Source organism: Brachyistius frenatus, unplaced genomic scaffold (genome assembly GCF_029030835.1).
Source record: "Brachyistius frenatus isolate BFR_SWC_R1_liver_20210118 unplaced genomic scaffold, ASM2903083v1 Contig_24, whole genome shotgun sequence".
Lineage (NCBI taxonomy): Eukaryota > Metazoa > Chordata > Actinopteri > Embiotocidae > Brachyistius > Brachyistius frenatus.
In genome coordinates, this window is record NW_027210623.1 from 1,151,148 (window position 1) to 1,176,216 (window position 25,069).

The 25,069-nt window shown below is 40.7% G+C and overlaps 1 protein-coding gene across 2 annotated transcripts in view; it reads left to right on the top strand.

The window, feature by feature from the left end:
* fam189a1 (family with sequence similarity 189 member A1) overlaps nucleotides 1-24,669 on the top strand; it is an 87,758-nt gene extending 63,089 nt beyond the window's left edge. Inside the window, exons 3-12 of one of the 2 annotated variants that reach the window (XM_069697651.1) lie at nucleotides 5,108-5,218; nucleotides 7,984-8,148; nucleotides 15,356-15,463; nucleotides 17,215-17,375; nucleotides 19,131-19,266; nucleotides 20,473-20,551; nucleotides 20,647-21,429; nucleotides 21,705-21,776; nucleotides 22,306-22,628; nucleotides 23,841-24,669. In XM_069697651.1, coding sequence (XP_069553752.1) covers nucleotides 5,108-5,218; nucleotides 7,984-8,148; nucleotides 15,356-15,463; nucleotides 17,215-17,375; nucleotides 19,131-19,266; nucleotides 20,473-20,551; nucleotides 20,647-21,429; nucleotides 21,705-21,776; nucleotides 22,306-22,628; nucleotides 23,841-24,044 — 2,142 coding nt within the window. In that variant the 3' untranslated portion in view covers nucleotides 24,045-24,669. The remainder of the gene's footprint in view (nucleotides 1-5,107; nucleotides 5,219-7,983; nucleotides 8,149-15,355; nucleotides 15,464-17,214; nucleotides 17,376-19,130; nucleotides 19,267-20,472; nucleotides 20,552-20,646; nucleotides 21,430-21,704; nucleotides 21,777-22,305; nucleotides 22,629-23,840) is intronic. The other variant, XM_069697652.1, reaches the window with a different exon arrangement.
* Nucleotides 24,670-25,069: the final 400 nt, after the last annotated feature.

Sequence of the window (25,069 nt, forward strand, 5' to 3'; positions counted from 1 at the left end):
TTGATGATTTAAAACTGTTTATTGCAGTTGTGGTATTTATCCAGGGGTGACCAAACATTTACATACAATCGTATATGAAATTTGTTTCATGTCTCGTTAAAACCTTCTGAACGTCTACATGGCAGTTGTGCAAATGGAAAAGCTTCAGGTCATTAAATATTCATTCATTTCTGCTTAAAATACTACTGCAATTGTCACCTAATGATCCATGAGCCCTCAATTTCCTTTGTCCTTATTTCTATTAAATGTCTTTGTATTTTTTATTAGTTGGCTTATAATAAAACAATGGAAGTCCACAGTATCACTATGAGCTGCTGTATCGCTCCAGTTTCCCCACTGAGATGATTATCCTATCTCTGACTCGTGCTCCTTCAAATAAACAGAGGTGATAAATGAGCTCGTTGTGTTGTTGTTGGCTGCAGCACGGACAGATGGGGAGAGCTTTAATAGACTGATGAGATTTGTTTGAATGACAGCCAGTATTTTCACCTGAGACTTGTGATGTGTTTCTCTGACAGTTTTATTGGAGGTGAATGCTGATGTTAGAGTTTGTCGTAAATTGTTGAATTGAAACTCGCCTGCTGGCCGCAGCGCTATACTTAAAGGACAAAGTGCTATCAGTTCTTCATCTAACTCTCCACCACAGTGTGAATAAGGGCACATGTTTGCTTCAAAGGTGCCCTGTAGAGTTTTAATTGTGAACATATTTTGTGTTTACATTCAGGAAACAAAATGTGCACAAACAAACGTGACTCACTGTACAACTGACGAATGGGTTGAACTAAATTTATTGTATTTTTTTTTAAATTTTAATTCCTAAAGTGTTTACATCCATGTTTACTATGTAGCTTTCTTATTAGTCTCTTTCTCTGTTGACACATTTCCTGGCTCAGTACTGACACCTGTGATGTAATAATGTGAAACCATTCAGATGAACGTGTATTACGCGTAGACTGTGTATGAAAGTGGACGTAGCTTCCAGGTCTGAAAAATTAGGTGTGGAAGGGCAGTAAACTCCAAATAATCAGCCAGACTCCCATTAAACTTCTCGCATGAAATACAAAAGTCCCAAAAAAAAATTCTACAAGTGATTTTGGGATCATTTGCAAAAGTCACTCCATAGTATTTTTCTGGCATTCTATTTGAAAATAATCCCATCATTAATGAGATATTAGGCCTCAAAAAGTGGGTTTGGGGGCATATCTGTTTGATTGACAGGTCTGTGGTTGGGCAGAACATAGTATCCTCCGAGATCGAGCCAGATTCACCGCTTGCTCTTCCCCAGATTGTCTAAATACGGTCTCCAAAATCACAAGATGACGATGGCCAAAATACCGAATTCGAGGCTTCAGAACGGCCACTCACAAACCAATGGGTGACGTCATTGTTGTCACTGCTTGATAATACGTTATCTTAGTACTTCGTATGGTTTTGCTTCCTTGTTCATGACATAAAAAACTAAACGGGGCCCAACACGCCCATAGAAGTGGTGTTGTGCTGTGAAACCATTTTGGCACAGTGGCCTAAACAAGTTACTGCAACGTCTATGTTCATCATCGGAATGAGATCAATGCATCTCGCTAACATTTTGAAAGTGTAGAGGCGGAAGAACATCTGTCCTGCTCCGTGGAAACATGGCGTGTGGTTTTCAGTTTGCGTCCAGTGAGCAACTTTCAAGGGACTATAAAGAGCACATATTGAAGCTCAAGTGTCCAGCGCTCCTTAATACATCCATGGGACCCACTTGTCTTATTATGGCCTTGTAGATGCAGCCTGTTTTAATTCATGCATGGTTCATTCAAGTCATCATCGCTGAACTCTGCAGTTGAGGCTGGAAGCAGAATATGAAGAGGCAAAGCTACAACCGAATGATTTCAACCTCCGTGACAGTTATGGAGAATTACTGTGGCACACCTGAACCTCGGGTCTTATGTGTGTGTGATGGAGATGAATGGTGATTGTATTATGGTGTATTGTCCTACGAGTGCTAAACGATGTGATGATGACATGCAGTGTAAATCTGTCTCGGCTGCTACGGTGACCAAGTGGCGTGTGCGTGGCTTTTGTGTGTGTGTGTGTGTGTGTGTGTGTGTGTGTGTGTGTGTGTGTGTGTGTGTGTGTGTGTGTGTGTGTGTGTGTGTGTGTGTGTGTGTGTGTGTGTGTGTGTGTGTGTGTGTGTGTGTGTGTGTTTTCCTCTTTGGCATGCAGAGTGCAGCGCAGCTGTAATTAATGACTAGCTGCTAAATGGTGCTATGTGATCCTCCATGGTAATGCGGAGGCATTGGTGTGGGGCCAGGCATGACAATCAGCTCAGCAGAGAGAAAACATCGGCCCGCACAGGTGACATTCTGGTCACAGGCCTGGAGAGGACAAATCAAAAGGATTTATTTTGGGACTTTTCATCATTCTTGTATAAAAACACAATAGGCTGATGGCAGCACAGTGACTCTGAACCAATAGGGATGGCTGCACCGGCTCGGTTTCATGCTGCTGTGCTTTTTATTGTAGCTGTAGATTGCGATAAAGCGTCGCTGTAAGATCTGACACAGCTCCCAAAAAAACAGTCAGGCAAATGCAAACGACTACAAATTAAATATCCTTTCAAAGCAGCGTGATATTATGGAGGCGCACTCCAGCAGTCACTGGAGCTTTGATAAAGAGAAACAGTTTTCTCCTCCGTCAGAATTGCAGCTGTAATTGTTTGAGGCTCAGCATTGGACGTGACCGGCTGAGCGGGCAACAAGGCAAACCCACAGAGGATTCATTAAAGTACAACTTATGGCCTGTGTGTCGGGGAGGGAGTTTTTACTGTCACTCGTTTGTACGTTACAACATCCTCGTCGAGATAGTTATTGTCACTGCTTCATTCAAGTTAAACGCTCCCGTTCCCACAAGTGAACTATTGAAGATGCTGTCTGCTTGCTGTTCACCTCTGCATAACAGCACTCTGGAAATATTAACAGTTACTGCCACACTTATCAATACTATATGAAGCAGTCTGGATGGTATGACTATGGTAAGTCTGTCTCTGTCTGGATATTAGGGAACCGCTGTTTACAACATTCATCTACAACAGCAAACTCAGATTATCTTGTTGCATCCTGCATGTGCAAGTTGACAGCAGAAAGTTGTCTGACTATTTTAAAGTGCGATACTTTCATTAATCATATTGCTTAGCTTCTGCTCTTCACAAATCTTGATTTGGCAGATTTGAAACGCTTGTCACTATGAGTGAAGAGAGACACTGTTCATCCATTTAAACGAGCACACGTGTTTTTTTTCCACAGTAACAAACAGATCCCATCAGTCTGAGTAAGAAACGTCAGTCCTGTTCACATACACACTTCCAACTTCATCCATTAGGCAGACAATCAGTCAGATCTGTTTCTTAAAGAAGCATCAAATCAATAATGTGAAACTAATGTTTTGTCATGGGGTCGATTTATCAAATTCCCCACAAGCCCCTATAATCCTGTTTTCAGGTATGCAGATTAAATTTAATATACAGAATATGACTATCATAGAGCAACGTCAGCTGTTTTTTTTGTATTAATGTATGTTTATATTTAGAAATAGCTTTAATGATAGTGCTGTCAAAGATAGAAGACGTGCATATTTTTGCTTAAGTTCATATAATAAGTTAGTAATTTTACACTATCTGACAATATCATACATAACTGCTGTCTTTTAGGGATCTCCCAGAGAGTTTCAGATAGTGTTGTTTTAACGATGTTTGACTGCAATAGCCTGCTGCTCCCAGACCACGATGTGAGTGTTTGGGTCTGGGTATGCGCCATAGAAAATCCTTTGCAGTCGTTGCATCCTACTGGGTGTAATTGTGAGACAACTGTAGCTGCTTTAACCAATCAGTATGCACCTAAACCAGTAGGAACTACCTTTACTGCAACTACATGTGGAAAAAATGCAGTGTCGCAGTTGTTTACATTCTTTTACACTTTGCACCGAAAACAGAAATGAATGTGATGTACACATCATTACCACCGATGCAGCCATGATACTGCAGAGTCATGCTCTGGATGTCTCATTTCTTCTTTCTGCATTTTCCTGTGCTATTTTCTCTTCGTCTGTTTTTCTCTTTACCATCCAAGGAGTTCTTCCTCAAGCTCACCCATCAGCCTCTCAATCTTTCAATTCTCTGCCGTGGTGAAAAGCACTTAAACTTATCGCTCCATCTGTTTATTATATACCTCCAGTTCCTTCCCTTCTCCATTCCTTGTCCTGCTCTCCTCCTCTCCATCTGTTTATGTGTGTTCTCAATAACCTTTATATCTATCAAACTCCTCCCGCGAGTGCCCTTTATGTCCTCTACCAACAGAGTTACAAACTTTAAAAATAGGCTATCATATGGGGTTTTAATTATATCATTCAATGATTAGCTTGTAAAACTCTGCTGCAGTCATCAGGTTTCTCCATAACAAAGAGCTATGGAGTCACTTGTCACTGGTTTGCAATTTGTTGAACCGAGGGGCCTGGTTTCCTGTTGGCAATTTTAAAACTCTTTCTGTTACGCTTGACCTGTAATTTAATGTACCAGCAGTAGTAGCTATATTTCTTCTAACAGGATTGATATCCACGGGGCTGTCAGCTAGGAAATAAAAAAGAGCCTTTGCCCTGAGGAAACGAGGGGGAGGGGGAGTTTCCAGCTCAATTGGCTTAGACTGTAAAAAAATATATGTGCATGTGTGCCTGTCTTACACTGACTGAAGAAGATTAGCTGCTTCACAACTGCTTTGATGAAGAGGAAGATTGAAAAAGTTCAGCCTGTGGTCTAGAGTCCCGTCCATCGATACATTGGTGTGTGTGAAAAGCTTTTCTGTAATTATGATTTCTCTCACCTTCAGACTGGTCTGAGGAGGAACAGGTTATTGATTTCTCTAGACATCAGAGCTAACTTCCTTTTTGACGATTTTCTGAAATCACATTAGTGACAATTGATTAGAAAAGTATGCGGTGTCTCTGGTATTGCAGCTACTTTCAAACACCATATTAGAAAGATGTAACAGTTGGATTCTACAAAAAGCATTTTGATACTATGCTGTCATATTTTTCATAATTTCTCTGTCTCTCTCCTCTTTCTGTGTCACAGATCACGTTCTTCATGCTGCTGTCTGCGGTGTGTGTGATGCTCAACCTGGCGGGATCTATCCTGTCCTGCCAGAACGCTCAGCTCGTCAACTCTCTAGAAGACTGTCAGCTGGTGAGACCAACTGGTCACATGCGCTCTCCAGCTTTATACTCCAAACTCAAAAAAGTGTGGGCAAAAGAGATGTCTGTGTTAACAAGTCATTTCATGTGGCTTCAGTTTTGGAGACCTATATACAGTAGATCCAGTCGTATCATTGGCCTCTCTATATATATTTTCTTGAATCAAAGCAGTGAAACTGATTGATTGATGCAGTATACCACAATAGTCTCACCCTTTCTTTTCAGCAATAAATCAGTCAAATCAGAGCACACAGACATCAATCAAACACATTGATGGAATACAGCAATATCAGTCTGTCCGGCCTGACCTTCCATGTTTTTAGATTTACCAAAATGTAAAGAAATAAAGGTCAAAATTACTACAGCTCAGTGTCCCATCAACATGATTCTCATATTACTAGAACTCTGACATTCTCCTTTATCCATGCATATATAAACATGTCATATGTTGAGAACGTAGAGAAATCCTTCAAAAACAAAAATAGATTTCATATTGTTTTTTAATGAAAAGCAGACATGTCAGTTGATTGGATTTTTGAGTGGCCTAACATACTGTGAAAATATGGCGTGCATCATATTACTACTATTTTATTAAAAAACACTTGTAGTGCTATTGCATAAGCCTCTAAGTAAAGATGAAAACAACATCAGACTCAAAGGGTTTATGGTTGAAAGAAGGTGGATCACTTCTGAGGGTGTAAGATGTCACTTAGAAGTGCAGGATTTGCTTTGAATTTTGTTTTTGAAGTTGGTATTAACTGTAAAACCAGTCACTTTATCATCGGTGAGTAATAGACATGGATTCCTTGTTGTCTGCCTCTGAGCCCACTCGTCCAAATGTGAGCACATGGTGGTCTGACAGGCGGCGCTTCTGTTCCAAACAGGCTGCAGGAAGGAGTCAGCACCAAAAGTGAACTGAACTACTTGTCTGTTTGTGACCAATGAGTCATGATTATCACATTCATCTTAGCCAGAATCAAAGACCGATAAAAGACAGGTAAACAACTTTGCAACAGTGAGTTGGAACGACACTCTGACAAAGTTGGGAGACTCAAAAGAACAATTTAAAAAAAGAAGGTTGTGAGATTGTTTCACACCTGAAATTCTCAACCAACATTCATGTTTCTGTTACGTTGTAAACATTTGATCCGGTTCATTCTGGTCGAACATTGAAATTTTGCGAGTGCAGGAAAGAATTTTGTGCGACATACCTGCGTCTCGTACTTGACATTGATTGGCTTATAGACGCCGTGCGTCTGATGTTGGCATGTTGTGATTTCCGCTGGCTTCTCCGAATGAATCCAGAAAAAGGAATGAACAGATTAATTTAATTGCTTCTATAATTACAGTGTTATAGCCGGCATTTTTTTCCAATCAGAACAAAGGTTATAAGTTTCAATATTTTTTGAGTTTTTATTTCTTTGTTGGTTTACAGTATTACAGTAAAATGCTCCCCTCCTCTCACTGTGTGCTACCGTGACTCCTTTTCAGTTATTTCTTCACTGACAGAAGCAGCTTAATCCTTCACATTGCTCTTTTACTTGTGTAACATACAGACACATTAAAGAGGCCAGTATACTCCGTCAGAAGTGCTTGTCAGTTCTTGTTGGAAATCTTCCTCCCCGAACTGTTCTCATGTCAGAAGTGTCTCCAACAATGTCTGTAACTTTCTGAAGGTGTCGCTATGGCGTCCACTTCATGCAGTGTTTGGCTCAGCTGTGCGGAGGTGAGAAAGTTGGTTGGATTTTGAACTTCTCACTCAAGCTATTGTGTTTTTGTTCCCGTTCTTTACACAGATATTTCCATCATATTTTAGTCATACAACTGAATTCAGCACTACCAAATACCTTTGTGGAAATCACTTGAAAGTTGATCCACATTTAAACAACATTGTTTCTTCCCCTGTCTATTCTTTATCATTAACAGCTTCTGACATGTTGGGATGACTTTTTACTTTGACCTTTAATGAACTAGTTCTCTTCTTGCAAAACTGGATTTTAGCCTAAACATCTCTTCCAAACCTTTCATAATGAGATGCTTAGTAGATGTGTTTAAGCTGAATTCATAAAGCCAGGGGTTCTTATCTATTTCATGACTGAAGAAGCCCCTCGTGATTCATCTCGCACTCAACCCGCTAACCCGACCACTTCCACACCATAAGCAGCTTTTCTCCTTACGCAAAGTAGGACCAGCCGAATATACCAACTTCTCCGCTTTACGTGGCTCCCCAGAGACCCTCCCCCAGTCGTGACTGAAATATTAACGTGCCTCATCTCCTCTCCCCAATGTAATTAACCCATACTTGTTGGGTTCATGTCCTGCTTTCTCTCAATCTGGGACACATAGCAGAGGTAGGCTCTCCCTCGATCCCTCCGTGGGAAGCTCATCATATCTCAGTCCTTTGTCTTTCAGTACACGTGCAGCAGCATTTTTCAGTCACACGATATTATATTCTGTAACTCGTGTCTGAAGTCGAACTTGATGACTACATACTTTAATGAGAATGTGGTTCAATGTCAGGAGTAAATATGTCATCCAAATGTTTCAGGACAAATTGCATTAAACACCAAGCTCAGGTCTGATCTGTGCATGTGTGTGTGTGTGTGTGTGTGTGTGTGTGTGTGTGTGTGTGTGTGTGTGTGTGTGTGTGTGTGTGTGTGTGTGTGTGTGTGTGTGTGTGTGTGTGTGTGTGTGTGTGTGTGTGTGTGTGTGTGTGTGTGTGTGTGTGTTGTTGTGAATGTGGCGTGCATGAATGAGTGCGGATGTGTGTTTCCCCCTCTTCCCCCCCAGCTCAAGTTTGACAGCGATGGAGTGTGTGTATGCTGCGAGCTGCAGAAGCAGAGTTCGAGCTGCAACAACCTGGGAGAAACGCTGAAACTGAATCCACTGAGGGACTGCAATACCATACGCCTACGTCTCAAGGTGGGTGGGAGTCAGCGTGGGTTTTGTATAGTTTGAACGTGAGAGTGTTTGTATTTTCACATGTGAAAAGAATCTGTATAAGTTCGATTTTTTTTTTATAATGCAGGTAAATTGTATCAATTTCTCAGATCAGGTCTATAACTGACTGTTAATACCACACATTGTATTTGTGTTGACGTATGTGACCTGTAACTTGTAGTGACATTGTGTGCCTCATGTACGCTGATTGGTGCTGTGTTGTTTTTTGTTTTTTTACAATTCATGGAAAACAATGGACCACTTTGTGATGTCACAGTTGTTAAAGACTGAAATCATGGTGGGAGGCCAGACTGAGAGAAATAAGCTAAAGTCTGTGGGAATCAAAAGACAAAGGTCATAGTGTCAATCTGATTTGCAAAAAGGGAATTTCGTTTATTTATTTATTTGCTATCTTACTTCTATTTTTCCAATCCAGAGTTAAAAACTGAAATCTGACTGAAGTGTGTGGTGAAACATGGATTTTACTTCTGTACTTGTTGCCATGTTATGGCTCAAAGGATATCAATGTCAGTCAGTTGATCAGGCCACCATTTTGGGCCAGACAGAAATATCCAAACTAGAAGATGGATTGTACAAACACTCATAGTCCCCAGAATCCTCATGACGTTTTGTCTAGCTCCACCACAAGGTAGGCTTTGTTTTTTTGTGTGAAATATCTCAAGAGCAGTTGGATACATTGCTGTTAAATTGGTTCAGATCTTAATGTCTTTAAATGATGATGAATTGCATCTGATCATCTAATTCATAACATCAACATGTTGGAATTGTGCGCATGAGCTGGTACATTAGCTCAAAGAACCATACCAACGAACAGCCTCACAGACTCCACTAACTTCTCTAATCAGAATAATAGCATTAATTTAAGTTACAGCCGGTCGTCTAAACCAGTGTTTTCAAATGTCTTCTCTCGCTCTGTAACACAGCGCATATGAGAACAATACAAACCAAACAATATGTGCGTTCTGTTTCAAATTAACTGGACAACAGCTTTTGTCCATCCCCGAGGAGGCAGACCTCTTAGTATGCAATGTGTATCTAGCCTGAGCTGGCTGTAGTTTGCGAGTGCATGATCCCGGTAGATTATCTTGACTCCGAGTGTACGCAGGAATGATATACAGTTTGTCCCACTGCGCCGTCATTGGATAATGACAATCATATCCACTCATTTTATGTCCCTGATTGATTATAAAACATTGATAACCAAATAAAAGACTTCTAAGGATGAAGCATGCTTATGAAAAGATGAAAGATCAAGCACATTTGTCATTGCGACCATAATTCATTAGAAGAGATGGGGAATTGGGGCTATAAACCTTTATTAAGTGCCAAAGTCGTCAGATGTATTGAGTTATGTCTGAGAGGAAGCTGTCATGACTGAGTCCCCTGAGTCCTTGGTCATTTCAGATGGCTGTTAGGCTGCTGCTGATCCTAATGAACTCGTGCTGCACCTGCCTTATAGTCATTAATATACACGACATATGGGGAGTACTGGATTAGAAAAGCAGGTAGACTACCTTAAGTTTCTTGTCCATTCGTTTCTCTCTGTTTGAATCTTTTTTAAATAAAGCAATCTACTTTGCTGCTGATATGTGCCACTCACTCTTTGCAGAGACATTTCATTTCCAGCCTGTTTCTTTGCTCCACTGCCCAGGGCTGTAAATCATCAGTGAAAGGGAGTATTGAGGTAATTTGTGATTTCCTGTAAAGGGGCGGATGTGTAACCTTGCTCTGTAACTCACCAAACTGATTCACCCGAGGCAAGGTATCTACATGAGGTTAAATATCTAGTGAGCAGCCGTGGTGGTGTTCTTATATATGTTTTTCGGCTGGATTTATTGTGTCCTCATGTACACCAGGGAAATTAAAGAAATGCATCTTCTAAAATCTGTTGTTGATGCATTAAAAATGAGCTCACATGAAGCCATCATTAATATTTCCTGTCTTACGAGGTGTTTGCTGTTCAAACTTTGCAGTTAGATAACTTAAGAATTTATCTCAAGAAAGATTGTTTACAGTCGAGGCTGAACTGTAGGATACATAAATAATCGACAGTGAACATATTTCAGTTAGCCAACTCACAAGGAATGTATTAATTATGTGAATACAATGAAGGTCCTGAGCTACATCTCATCGCTTCCTGCAGGGGTGCGTTCACAATGGACAAACCTCTTTGTTTCGATTCTTGTAGATTTTGTGGTGTGTTGGACACTGTTTGCTCTAGTTGTCCAGAATCAGCAGCTGTTTTGACAATTGATTTTGCAGTCATTGCATTTTCTGCTTATTTTCCTCCTCTGCCTTGTCGCCTTCAGACCACAGAGTCAGTCCAGAGAAAATCAAGGCCATATTCTCAGACATATACTCAATTTGTATTCACAGCAAAAACAGACAGCCCTTAGAGTTCCACTGAAAGATGTGAAAATGTCCTGCTGTTATCTTTTGTCAATCTCTGTGCAAGGTTCTCTGGAGTAAAAACAAAAAAGACAACTGACCTTTTTGGTTTGGTTTGTCTAATATCTTTGTAAAATATAACACATTAGATTCATGTCCATCTTTGCCCCCGGTGTCTGTGGGGAGGGAAGCAGAGCCCACATGCACATCAGCAGCCAGTTAGTAATCATTTGCAGTCTTTGCAGTTTTTAACAAGACGTGAGGTTATGTGTGTCAACGATCTGTCTTCGTTGGCACTTTCCTGAGGCCCTGATAGAGTGTCAGAGCCCCAGAAGACCTATAGGACTCAAACTCATTAAATATCATGGTAAAGCTTTTCGGGTCCTAAGACAGACCTACTTGAACTGTGCTTTGTACTGTACACCAGTGCTGAGAAGCCTCACAGCATTTCAGTTGATATTTCCCTAAGCTGACATCCAAATTTTAGCTGATGACTTTTCTGCAAATCTGCGTCTCAGATCTGTATCAGTTACAACATCAATCAATCAAAGAGGATTTCTAACCCAATCTTCTGCACCACACTATCTGCTCATGAAACTGTGTATTGTGTTGAAATGAGCTCTGACAACATGCTGCAAGTCAGCTTCTGACACATTGTTCTTCCTCTGAAGATCATCCAGTGATGGGAAAGTCATCGCTGACTCGATGAGTGAAGAGTTTTCTGAGCCATGCTTCAATTTTATCACAGGGTGAAGAGCAATGCGTATTTTCCCTGAAGTCCTGGATTTAGATCATGAAACAGAGACAGCCGAGGCTTTAGGCATTATGCATTTAAATTGTCTGACTGTCAGTCCAAACTGTCATGAAAGCGATATCTCGAGAACGCTTTGAGGGAATTTCTACAAACGTGGCACAAACGTTCACTTTGTGATTTGAGTTTTATTGAAAGGTCAAAGGTTAATGTGAACTCACAAAACACGTTTGTGGTCATAACGTCATAAATAATCTGCTATTTATGGCAAAAACTTACTCATATGTCCAACAGCATAAAATAATGAAATGATGACATCATATATCCAAAAGGTCAAAGGTTTGCTGTAACTTCATAATGTTCTGCAAAAACACTTTTCTGTCCATTATTCAGCACCATAACTCAGGAAAAGAAGTGACGATTGTGATCATAATTAATAGTTGGTGACACTAATCTTTGGTGTCCACCTTGAAACTGTGCTAGTTGTAAAGATCCCCTTTTCCTGTCATGTTGAAGATGTGTGTGAAGCATCAACATATTAGATTGGTAGCGTCTTTGCAGAAATTTGCATATTTTAACTATTATCTACCATCATGGCTCCAACTTTGTTCTATTGGAATCAGCTTTATCGGCCAAAATCCTTCAAAGTCTTCACTACATATATGATATGAGTCTGGACAGACATGGATGCAAACTAAAACTTAACTCTTTGGTGGCAAACGACCACAAGGTGGTGATTCTAGTTTTTATTAAGTGCCCTGCGTAAGTGCCACTATATGCAAAATTTTATTTGCTCATTCAAAGCAAACAAAAACAAAAAACCAACTGCTTTTATTTCACATGAACTTACTGGTCCTGTGACCCTACAGGACATCCCGACCCTCAGGTTAAGAACCATTCATAGGGAGACAAACAGGGAATGATCCACCTGGACTGCAGAGCAAAAAAAACCTTCCCGGCTCCAGGCTGTTACAAAAGAAGCACGCTCTATTCTTAATATCTGTTGGTCAGAGATGAGATGGCCTGAGAATCTCAGGATGAGAAAAGTTATTCCTTTACCACAGACTATGTGTATTTAGTAGTTTATGATATGTGACATCACAGCGATGCAACATCTGCTGCTTCCTGTCATCTGAGGTTAGAAACCCTCTAATGGGCTTTGCCAACGGACTGAACTGACCGCCCTGAAACTGCTGTTGGGCTTCCTGAGGGAAGTCCTGTGTTTTCTGTTAGATCTTGTGAAGAGATGCCAAAATAGAGGAAATGAGACAGAAACTGCATGGTGTTTGGAGAAAAGCAGGTTGCACCCCTTTGTTCCTCTGAAGCTGCCATACTGTGGGAAGCCAGAGGGAGCAGATAATTGCAGCATGTGTGTAGTTTGCGTCTGGTCAAGAACGTCACGGTTCCAGAGAACAGTTGAGTATCAGTGATGTGAAAAAATAATTAAGCTCCTTGTACAATCTGTCGCTGGAAGGTTGTTGCCAGATTAGGCAGCAGGTCAAAATAAGAAGAGCAGTTTATTTTTCATTTGTGTCTCCTCCTTTATGTTTATTATTACTATTATTACTAATGTCTTAAGTTTTATATTGGTGCAGCAATTCCATCATTAAGGCTGAACTGATACATGGCGATATATTTGCAGATTTATTTCTTATGAAAATCTAAATAATGTTGAAAAAAATGCTTTGAAATTAATCTTAACTCATAGCTGCCTGGTTATCAAAACTAAAGAAGTAGAACGAGTCCTCTGTGATGTATAATGCTATATTCCCACAAATACTTTCAGGTAATAGCAAAAAACAACACAATATTTGATGTGAAATGCTGGTCTTCATATCTCATTGGCTCATACATGGCAATCTGCTAAATCAGTTAGCAGTAATGTAAACTTCATATGCGGTACAATATGCAGTGGCACATTAGCTTTGTTTTACGGAGACATTGAGACAATCCTTTCTCTGCCAATCATCCAAACATTTGAACCATGTAAACAATAATCATCACTAACCAAAAGCAGAGACATTCTTCTGTCACCAGTTCTGTTTAATGGCTGCTGGGGATTTTCCATGTTTAAGGTGTCAGACAGGCTTTTGTGCTCCATCCACATGTCCTCCAGACTTCCCTCCAACTCAAAACATGTTCCAAAAATGGTTCGTTTCCCAAGCAAACATGCATTACTTGTATTTTATCGTTGGCACTGCACAGCTTCTGCATGGTTCCATCTGGCATCACGTCTGCTTCAACTTCCAGCTCACACAGACTTGATCTTTGGCAACAAGTTACTGGGTATCAAACATGTTTGAAAAACAGTGGCAGGACTGGCAGTTCTGAATGTCTCAGGTGCCAACTTTATATCACAAACCTGAAAAGGAATAGAAGTACTGAGTGGGGTCTGGTTGGTAAAAAGTTAGCGCCTGTTGTAAACACTGAGCTTGAACCTCCTTCAATGTACTTGTACCCTGACAACAAGCCACAACTTGGTGAACCTCAGCAGGTCGTACAGCTATCCTCTCTATAGGACTACTGCAAGTCAGGGTTTGTAATGTCACTGCTCATTATGTGCCTCCTGAATCTGGTGAATAATCTGTGCGACAGGCTGGAAAACACTTTGTGAGACAACTGAGGGACATTCATGAGTCTGTGCAGTGAGATTTAGTTTCAGTCTCTTCTGTTCTTGTTGTTAAGGAATGCTATTGTTATATGTATAGACATTTGTTGTAAGTGTCTATTAAGTGGGCCATGTAACAGATACCTACGACAGATACGCTCCTGTGTGGGTTTACAGCAGTTTGTGGTTGGAGGTGCTCGAGAGGACATCTCTGCTCTGATATTCAAACTCAAAGTCTCTGCCACGCATTCATGTTTCTCCCTGCTCTCCTCACCCTCCCTCTCATTCTTTGGACTTACATTGACTTACATCTCACACTGTTTGATAATAATAGCCCTGATAATACAAGTGAATTAATTGTAAGAGATCTTAATAAAGAGGAATATCAGCATATGTTTTGTGATTTTATTCAAACACCTGAGTGGACTGCAGATGACACTGACTTACAAATATAGTAATTATATTTATATTTCTCATTTTGGACCCACAATCCAAGCTGCTATCATCCTCTGTCGCCTCAACGCATGACGTGGGCCAGACAGTTGCTTTTCCCAGAGCCAATTTCTAGGCAGATTTTATTACTTTTCCAGTGCTCTTCTTCAAGAAATATATTCATACAGCACAGACATTAAAGGTTTATTTGTCAGGATACTCTCAAACTGATGTGGTTTAAAAATTGAGCCACTTAAATATGATTATTTTCTATATCTTAGAAGAACAGAAGAAACAGCAGCATAGTAGGACTGCAGTCATAACGCTTTTCTCTGATTCAGGCTGCTGGCTACTATTTCACCAGCATGCACATTTATTTTTGCTGACAGATCCAATACTGGTTTGTACCCTTGCTGTTCACTGCAATGCCAGTGTGTGTGTGTGTGTGTGTGTGTGTGTGTGTGTGTGTGTGTGTGTGTGTGTGTGTGTGTGTGTGTGTGTGTGTGTGTGTGTGTGTTCATGTTCATGCTTAACCTTGGATGTTTATGAGCTTGTTTTGCCTGTTATTGAATTAGTTTGCAACATTCCCTGAACATATATCAACATCAGTCTTTAACATTGTATATTTAGATTTTAATATGTCAACGATACAGATCCAACTTCTCTGTCTTAGTAAAGCAGATATTTGTAGAAGAGTTGTCTCGCTGCACTGCCACCCAGCTGGCTCTTTTTAAACTTACCTTGTGGCGTCACTGCTGGTTGTGTCACCTTCAGTCCTTTGTGTGTTTTCTCCTTTTGTTCCATCATCACCTCTTCCCCACCTTACGTTCTACATCTTTAATATTAATAATACTAACTGTCCTCTCTTCCTATTTCGTCCTCTGATCTTCCCTCATGTAATTTCTCTTATTTGTCTCACATTTCCCTCTCCTCTGTTGTTCCCTGCTCCTCTAACAGTCTCCTCCTGTCCTCCCCTCCTTCTACTTTAGGAGCTGCTGTTCAGCGTATGTGCCCTTAATGTCATCTCCACCATTGTGTGTGCTCTGGCCACCGCAATGTGCTGTATGCAGATGGTCTCCACCGATGTGCTGCAGATGGTGAGTGTGGTGGAAGGGTAGAAGACAACAATGGATGACTTCCTTTTCTTTTCAGCGACCACCCTACAGTTAGGAAATACAGAAAAAGGAAAAGTTTAGTCTGATGATTGATATCATCGGGGCGAACACATGTATCTCAGGCATGTTGTGGGAATCTTTTTCTGTTTTAGGATAGCAGAGAGTAATGTTTGAATGATCCTGCTCAGTAGATAAGTTAATGTAAGCAGACACAGTGAAGGTCAACGGCAACGGGACTTCTCTCAGTGTCCTCCTGCATCACAAAAACATGTTGGCTTTGAAGAACATCTCTTGAAAGGTAGAGCATCTTCATCATCTCACTGTGACCTTGTTTTGTTATTTTATGTGGAACAGTTAAACTATCACTGACTCCTAAATGAGGTCAAGGAGCTTTTGTGTTTCACACAAACAATAGTTATTTCATATCTCGATCATCACCAGCAAAGGTAGAGCAGCACTGACAACATGATACCAGTGAAATAGCTTTACTGTAATGTCTGATAGTCTTTTGTACACATTTAATGAACTGTGTTGTAAATTTTATGCATGATTAAACGAGTCTGAATATTGAAATCGGCTTTTGAAGTTAGGTTTGACAGCAGGCTGAAGAGGCGGGAAATCAGCAGTGATTTTATCTATGTAATATTCGGTAAAATAAAAAGAATGATTTTAATCTAAACTGGCCAAACTCCTGCTGGAAATACATGAATATTAAGTTATATGAAATCTCTAATGTTTGAGGCAACTGGAGATGTTAATGCAAAAAAACCATGATTATATCTGATCTTTATTATGACAGCATATTATGCAACTATTAATAATCCAGATCTTGATTTAATTAGTTTTGTTGTTATTTTTTAAATAGCCTGAAAATTACTGTTTTGAAACCGAAGAAACAGCAATAGAAAATAAACTGACTGCTGCCTGCTGCTCTCGTATCTATTCCTATTAAACAGGAGACATAAGAGGGCAAAGATGAATTCATCACAAGCTGTTTGAATTATACAACATTTAGAAATGTTAACGAAGTAAGAAATTGTCCTCATCTTGACATAAGGTCTTAATTCAGTTCCCAGAATTAATTATTAGAGACAAAGAAAGACCATAGATAAATAACTACATGAAAGTTGAAAATTACAGTTTTTGATAAGGTCAAAGAAGACATGAACACCAGCAGGGAAACCTCTATAAATTGAAGCAACTGAACATGGCGGCATCCAACTATCGATTCACAGAAAAGTAAAGGACAAAAGCATTGTGTCTTGTCTCCAACAGTCTTATCGCGCATCCAAGAGTGGCCTCGATTCCCATTTACCACAAAAGGTGTTCACCTTTTGTTTGGCTCAGTAAATTTAGCCAAGTCAATAGCAGCGGTGGCAGCTGGGAGATTAGAAAATCACGTTGGCTGTGTGACTGCAAAGTTGTCCCACTTAGAAAAGTCTCAGTGAGGAGACTGAGTGTGCAGAGTTTTAAAAAGAGCTGCTGTTTAGGTGGCCCTGAGCAAGGCACTCGACTTCTAGCTGCTGCAGTAGAGCTCTTTCAGTGACCAACAGCACAGATGTGTATTCATGTAATTCTTGAAATAACAGCAAGGAGGAGATATAAAAAGTTCACATTTGCTCAATCATGTGCCCTTGAACAAGCGGCGGTTTACAGTAATGACTTAACAGCTGAAGACTCGCTGCGATTTGTGATGAAGGTTTGATAACGGTTCTTTTTATGCTGCGTTTCAGTTTATGCCACACAGAGCGCGAGCCCTTAATGCTGACTGCATGACTCCCCATGGAACCATCCTCCACCAAACACTGGACTTTGACGAGTTCATCCCTCCCATCCCCCCACCACCATACTATCCCCCGGAGTACACCTGCACCCCCTCAATGGACGGACAGAGGTGAGAAGCAAAATACTACTGATCAGTATCACTTCTCTTCAAGTCTGCTACCAATGTGTCTTCTGGGATGTGTGGCTACTTTCAAGGATTGCATAATAAAATTGTAATTTGCTAATAGCTATAGTCCAGTAATTACAAAACTGTCATTTTACAGAATCTACTTTTAAATTGTAGTACATGGTCTCTGATATAGATACTTTTAATATAAAAAAACTTAATTGCTAAGGGCAGTGCAATCCGGGTAATCTGAACTGCTGTATGAAGTGAAACAGAAACCAATTGTAAGTGAGTTTAAACTACTGATTGTAGAATGCATCATTAGTTGTATATATTATTCCCAGATTCAAATTGGGTATGAAGTTTCTGCACATACTGATTCAGATATATAACTTATTTAAAAATCCAATGTAGTTTTTTTTTTAATCCTGTATCAAAATGTTTTACATTATGTAATCAAACTGGAAGTCCTCAAGTTGCTGTGTTTGATCAGAAGTTCAGGATTCTTTACCTCCATGAATTACATTTATTTGTGTAAGAGGAATTAATAGGAATTACTAGTCAGACTTGATTATTTGCATTTTGTAAACGTTCTAGTTTTTCTCATCATAGATACTATATTTCACACATACTGTTTCAGATTTGTCACCTTGAATATCTATAAAAGTGTATTGTCCTGCCCCTCGACAGACACCTAAAAGCAATCAGATCTGTGACATAAAACTGTTTTTAATTTGAGTAATGAAGCTGCAATGATTATTATAGATATTTGAAAAATGTATCATAGGACTGATCAGTCAGACATAAGAGGAGAGTTTTTGGAGACAAATAGCCACAAGAGGACAGACAGCAAAGGAAAGAAACATTTGGAAGGAGCTGAAAGTACAGAAGTCTGATGCATTTTCTTACTAATGTGGTCGAGTATCCATCATTAGGGATTTTGTCAGGTTAAACATATATATATCATGTAGACTCCTGTAAAGCAGCCAAGAATCCTGTGAGCTGTTGAATATTAACAGAAGCATCCAAAGACCAAACCATCATATTCAGCAGCAGTGACGTGTGTCTGTTTACCGTCTCACTGCGACCATCACATGTGTTATTACCATCCGTGGTCAGCTCAGAGCGTTTCCCTCCGTTAAGCAGCTGGGACATCTGTGATTCTCAGCTGCTGTGGCAGATCCGTTGACCCTCCTCTCCCCCATCGTCCCTCCATTTTCTCAGACTTACCAGGGAGAGTGCCGCTGTCGTAGCCACTTGGCAGGAAGCCACATCTGTTTGTCAATTATGCCATAAATATATACAAGGCAGAGGAAGCATTTATGGTGTCCCTGCTCAGGGCCAGAGATGTGTCATGACATCATCATGGCTCCAATGATTGGTGGAAACTCTCAGGTCGTATTTCATGCTCTGCCACTTTAGAGGAGAATGGGGTTGTAATTAAAAGATATGACCACACGCATGGCTGCTTATTCTTAATTGGCACCCTATGAAACAGTGGTGGTACACACAGAATAATATAGCACCGATATACATATATATTGTCTGAAGTGGAGGGTTGGAGACAAGAGGATGTCATTCTTTCTTTTATTTCCTAATGTCTTAATAGATAATATGTTATTTTGATATCTACACTGGCTGCCAGCTTCTTAAACACTCAACATTGTGTGATTGGATAAGAGGACACTTCACTCTTTGTATTACAGTCATTTGAAATAGGATTTTCTTATTGAATATCTACCTTCATGTCCCCAACAGAGGACTACATCTGGATTTTCCCCATTCCCCCTTCAGTGCCATCTATGGGGTGCCGATCAACAGCCCAGGGACCCTGTACCCAACCGACCTGCCTCCTCCATATGAGTCTGTGGTGGGTCAAACTCCCGCAAGCCAGGTGAGGAAAAACCACCAACTCTGTCCTTTAAGCAACAGTATATGAAGCCGTTTGTAAAAGCAATCGAGCATGGGACATATTTCCTAAATGTGCAGTGGCAGTAAAATCTTCAATTCACCAGGTTTTCTCAGGATTTAATATTATTTTAACGTGTCATTTAAAAAAAAAATGGTATTAGCAGATAATCAAAGGTAGACTGCTTTTAAAAATGCAGTGCTTTAATTAAACATTTAAATGATGTAAATTTTAATGAAAAGGCAGGTGGATTTCAAGGTTAATAACCGGAATCTTGAAAGTCGGATGTGTGAATAATACATTTTTATAGACCACAGGTCTGACTAAAATGTGAATTCAACCAGCCATGTGATTTGTCAGATGTTCAGTTGTAAATTGTGGGTCTAAATGTGTCTATTTCTGATGTATCATAATAGTATTGCTACTATATGTATTTCATATTCATTGGGAAAAGTTTTTATCTCATGACTACATTTCAGGATGCTGCTTGTCAAAGTCTGTAAGTCAGAAATCGCAGGTAGTTTTACGCTGCGTATCATCTGCTGTTTCAGACTTACTGAGTGGCTTGACTGTCATGTTGAAGTGATCTGAGCTTTTTTCAAACTGGGGCTTTGCTGCATCTCATTGTTCACAGCTAAAAATAACTTGTCTCGTGCAAGCAAATCCTTTTATCTTCTATTATATTCTCAACATCATTTAACATCTTAGGCTTTTAATCTACTCTTCCATTATGTTAATTCCATTGTTCTCGTCACACCTATTTTAAACAGTGTCCTACAGGTGTTTTCACCTGAAATAGATTAGCAGCAGGTTCTGGAAAAAACGAATGGAAGCAGGCGGTGATCGATTGGTTGTGTGAGAGAACAGTCAGAGAGCAGAAGAGACTCAAGTTATGTAAACATATACATGTCATATACATTCTGTATCATGAAGAGGGCTTTAATGAATATGATTTAAGTTACTTGTTCAACTCTGCATGATACTGTAGTTTGCTACACTGGTATTCCTGCTTTAAGTTACTATTAGTATGTTGTGGTCTCATAGAGCCCTCTACTGACCAGTCAGTAGTATTGATGAGTGGTTTGCTGCTGCACAGCTTTTATGCAATACACATAGTCCATACAGAATATCCATATTTATTCAGCAGTGCAGGTATGTTCTCCATCTCCAATAATAATTTCTTGTTTACAGGTCACTACTAGCATAGAGCAGCAGGCCACAGAGTCCAGTCTGTGTGACAGAAACACTACTGCAGGACTCAGCAATCAGGGTAAAGACAGTTGCAAAAATTGCAGTGAACATTTCAGCTGGTTGTCGAATGTCTTTGTCTACTCACGGTAACAATATCTTATCCTTTATTTTCAGCCTCGGTGGACAGCGTGTCACTGATGGTGTCAGAGGTGGCTGATCCAGACCAGACTTGCTCCTCAGAGGACTTGTGCTCCCTGGAGGTCCAGGGCTCTGACTCCTCTCCCTACGGCCCACTCCACGCTGCCCCCACTGACGGGAGCTGCACCAGCCTGGAACTCTGTTTGCGTGACCCCTCACGTTGCCATCGTGGCTTGCCTAACACTGACGCCCGGCCTAGTGATACTGGATACAGTGAGTCTTCACACACCCAGGAGTCACTGGAACGCTCTCCGGACTGGTCCTCAGAAAATTTTAGCAATCTGGACCAGGAGGATTCAACGGAGAACATGCATCCATGTGAGGAATTCAGGGCTGCAATGCACATAAGTGACGAGCTGGCCTCAGCAAAACATTTGCCAGAGGACCCACCTAAAGCATCAACACACTCCCTCATTAAAGCACGAATGATGAACCGCAAGCTCACACTCCCCGTCACTATCCCTCCACCGCCTCAGCCTTGCTCCCCCACCTCTGTGGCTTCCTCTGGTGGAACTTCAGCTATCAGCCCTTTGGCTCCTTCTCCTTCCCCTTCCCCTCCCACCAGGCCACGCGGCCCCAGGCTGTGTTTCAGTGTTTGGTCACCCTCCTCCACATCACAACCCCCCTCTACCTCAGCCCAAAGTGGCCACTCACCCTCAGAGAGGCCTCGGGTTCTCCGAGCAGCCAGGAGGTACCGTAAACTGGCACGCATTGTCCGTTCCACCAGTGACCCTATCTCATGCTCCACCACGACAGGAAGTAAGTGTGGAAAATATGATATGCAAGGTTTACACTACAGCTTATAGACACCATGTAATTAATGACGGTTATGGCAAATCTTTTGGCTCCAGATACTACGACAGGATTTTTGACTGTTAAAAGGATAAGACATTTGAGACTAAACAAAGGATCAGTTGATCAAGAAAATAACTGATAAAATAATAGGCATTATTGTCACAAATGCTGGCTCACTGAACGTCTCAGCTCGTACCTGCTTTCTTGGTCCATATTACGTTTTTTGTCTCCCTCTACAGGAGAAAATTGTGTCTGCGCGTCTGGAAATAATCCTGCTGCTGAAGATTCAGCTCATACATCACCAGAACAGGGTAGGAACATACAATTTATGAATTCCCGTGAAGGTGGGGATATTAGACTCGTACAATTTTTTTATCTGCTGCTACACAACTTTTACGTCCGAGTTTGTCAAAACGATTTAAGGACAAACGGCACATCTTGCACGATCTAACTTATCAAAACTTACTGACACAATCGGTATATATTGTCACTGTCCAGTGCAAACCATGTAGTATCTTCAAATGTTGTGATTTTGTAATGGTTGAATAAAGATTTATTTAATTAACTAACTTCAAAAGTAATTATCTGGAAAAAAAAAAGAAAAAAAAAAGGCAATGTCACAAAGCTGAAAATAGGCATGCTTTTCCTAGCTCATGAAACGTTTTCCTTTTGGAGGTACATGGTTTCCACAGGATAGCGTCACTGTTATTTCATATAAATACATTCATATGGCTACGACACTCTTCACCTGAAGCACCGACTCCAGTAGAATTTGCCTTGTTTTTAAGAACTACATGTTATTCAATGTGTTTTGACAGTTTTTCTCTGTTTTACCTTCAGAGCCAAGAGACCTTTCAACAGAAGTAGTTGGAGCTAAACCCAGTCATATATGTGTCAGGAAGCAGCAGAAGGAGGGCAGGAAAGTTGACATCCACCTCAAACCCCGATCTCTCCACACACACTCCTCCCACGAACGCCCGCACTCGCTGGCCGACCTTAAGATGTACAAAGACACCAAAATATTAGTGGCCAAGTTCCTGGAGCACTCGAGCTGCAGTCTACCTCCTGAAGTCCAGCAGGTCGTCAACAACATCAAGTGTGTCATTAAGTCGGATGAGAAACACATGGAAGAGGCCATCTTTAGTGCCAATGTCATAGACCAGGTAACTGAGTTGGACAGAATAATAGCCCCATGATTGTTCAATGTAACTTAGAAAACTGTAGACCTTCCTCTGCTATTGATGGTCAGTGGTGAGCTATGATCAAATTGATCTGAGTTCAACAGCATGTTAGAGGCCCTGTGAGACTGTAATTCCCTTTACAAACCAGAAAACAGAGGGATGGGAAATTAGGGAGACTTTTGGCAGGTTTGGATGTTTACTGACAGTGGGGCGAGAAATTTTAATTTGGCTTGAGGATACAACTAGACAAAAGTCCACCTTATTTTCAAGAGTTTATTCTTTAGAATAAGTTGGTAATAATTATTATCCAATAATAATCCGTTTTAACGTATACACAAAGTGCCATGTTAATGCAGCAGAACTCCGCCAGGGTAGACTGTCTGACTCAATATTACTACCTGTCCTCACCTACCGAACGTCCCAATAACTCACAGGATGCGAGATACCTCCCTTCATGGCTGTTACTTTGAATTCGGCTCACGACACCTCTGGAAGGCTCAACAGCAGTCCTGGTGTCCCAGAACTACTCCCCTTGATACTCACACCCACCACCCCTGCTTACATCTAAACTAGTATGACCTGTGCCTGCATACTTTGACAATGTTGTGTTTGCTCAAAGCCACAAGATCATATCTGCTCTAATCGACCACCACAACCATTCCGTCTCCACCATATCCACAGACTGTTCTGTTCAGCTGTTCTCCCTCCCGCCTTGGATTTATTAAATTAAAGCTGTTAGCTGTTGACAGCTCAAACTTGTACTTGTGTTTATAAATTGAGGTGGTTAGACTGGTAATGATGTATACTCGTAGATTTCTTTATCTTAATCAAAAGAAAATTCACAACATAGACTTTCTTTTATAGAAAATAAATCAGCATGACAGAACAGGAGTCATTTGTAATGAGAACAGAGAACATAAAACCACAGTAGCACTGAAAAATACCAGTTTTATTGTTATCATTTATCTGTAATGTAAAAGAACTGTGAGTGATAGTTCAGTTATTTAGAATTATATTGCACCACAGTAAAGTGTGGCAGTAAATACATTTAACTGGAATTTTGCAAACAGCATGTGTGCTGATGACATTTGTGGAAAATTGTATTGACTCAAACTATTTCAGCTCACATGAGTGAAATGCAAAAAATAGTAAGTGGCAACATGTCTCTGATTCTTGGCCATTTTGTTCTGCCAGGTGATGACCCAGCGTATCATCGGCAGTCCCAGGAAGCGTGGCCACGAAGATCTTCACCTCCAGAGCTGCGGTGCGTTGAGTTCATCCCCGTCCCCTTCCATGCGCCGTCCAAAACATCTCCCACAAACAACCAGCGCCTCCACCAACCCACTGGGCTCCCCCTCCTCTGAACAGAGCCTTGAGTACAGAGAAACTATTCTCTGACCGCTCTGGCAAAAAGAACTCGGGTCGAAACTCTTTAGGGCATTGCACGGTGCTGGTGTTGCAGACACGCTGTCACGTGCAGCTGATGTCTGTAGAGTAATTAATAACTCTTCAGGCATCGTGAGATCATTTTATGCACAGTGTGACTGCAGTACAGAGCAACTGAAACGCTGTCATGCTGTATTTCCTAGTGCCCTGTGAGACCGTGCCAAGTCATCAGCAAAAATGGTAGCAAACTCAGACTGAGCCTGCCAGTGTCTGTAGTGGCTTCTTTCTCATCAGAAAAACAAAAGAATGTTTCTCCCTCAGGGGATCTTTTCTACTGAGTTTCATCTCTTAAAAAAGAATAAACAACTGGTAAGTTTGGATCTGCGACTGAAAGACAAAGGAGATTGTGTTATCAGTATTCCTCTTGTCCTCATAAGAAACAGAGAAAAATATGTTTGTATTAAACTGTGAACTGAACCGACGGGGCATTACTAGCCATTGTTTGCAGACTTTGTGGAATTGTTACTGATAGGGTGGTGAATATTTTGTGGTTCAAGAACATCCCAGATGTGGATTATTTAACTTACCTCATTGTGTTACAATTCTTATCAGTGTTACAATAAAATATGCGTTTCTATATTGCTGGTAGTATCCTTTCTTCAGTGAATGTTCCTGGATTATCTTTGTCAGTCTGCAGGCGTTAACATTTAGAGCATCCTCTAAATCTAAACCTCAATCAGGGCTGGCCAAAATAACAGAAACACTGGGCAATGCAATGACATTACTATAAATATACATTTGGTAAAGCTGATAGTATGTGTTTTTTTGCATGAGGCTAGTGATGTTGTAGTTGTAAGCATTGTTTAATACCCAGTGACTACTCTTCATCATGCCAGGAAAGCTTTGAAGTGGAAAAGCAGGTCTGTCATTATGTGAGCTTTAATTTGGCAGCCTTTCACTCTCTAGTAAATTATTTGCATGGCGCATATCTAAAGTATTCAGTGGACTTTCCAGTTGCTGAATGCCACTAGGTTACC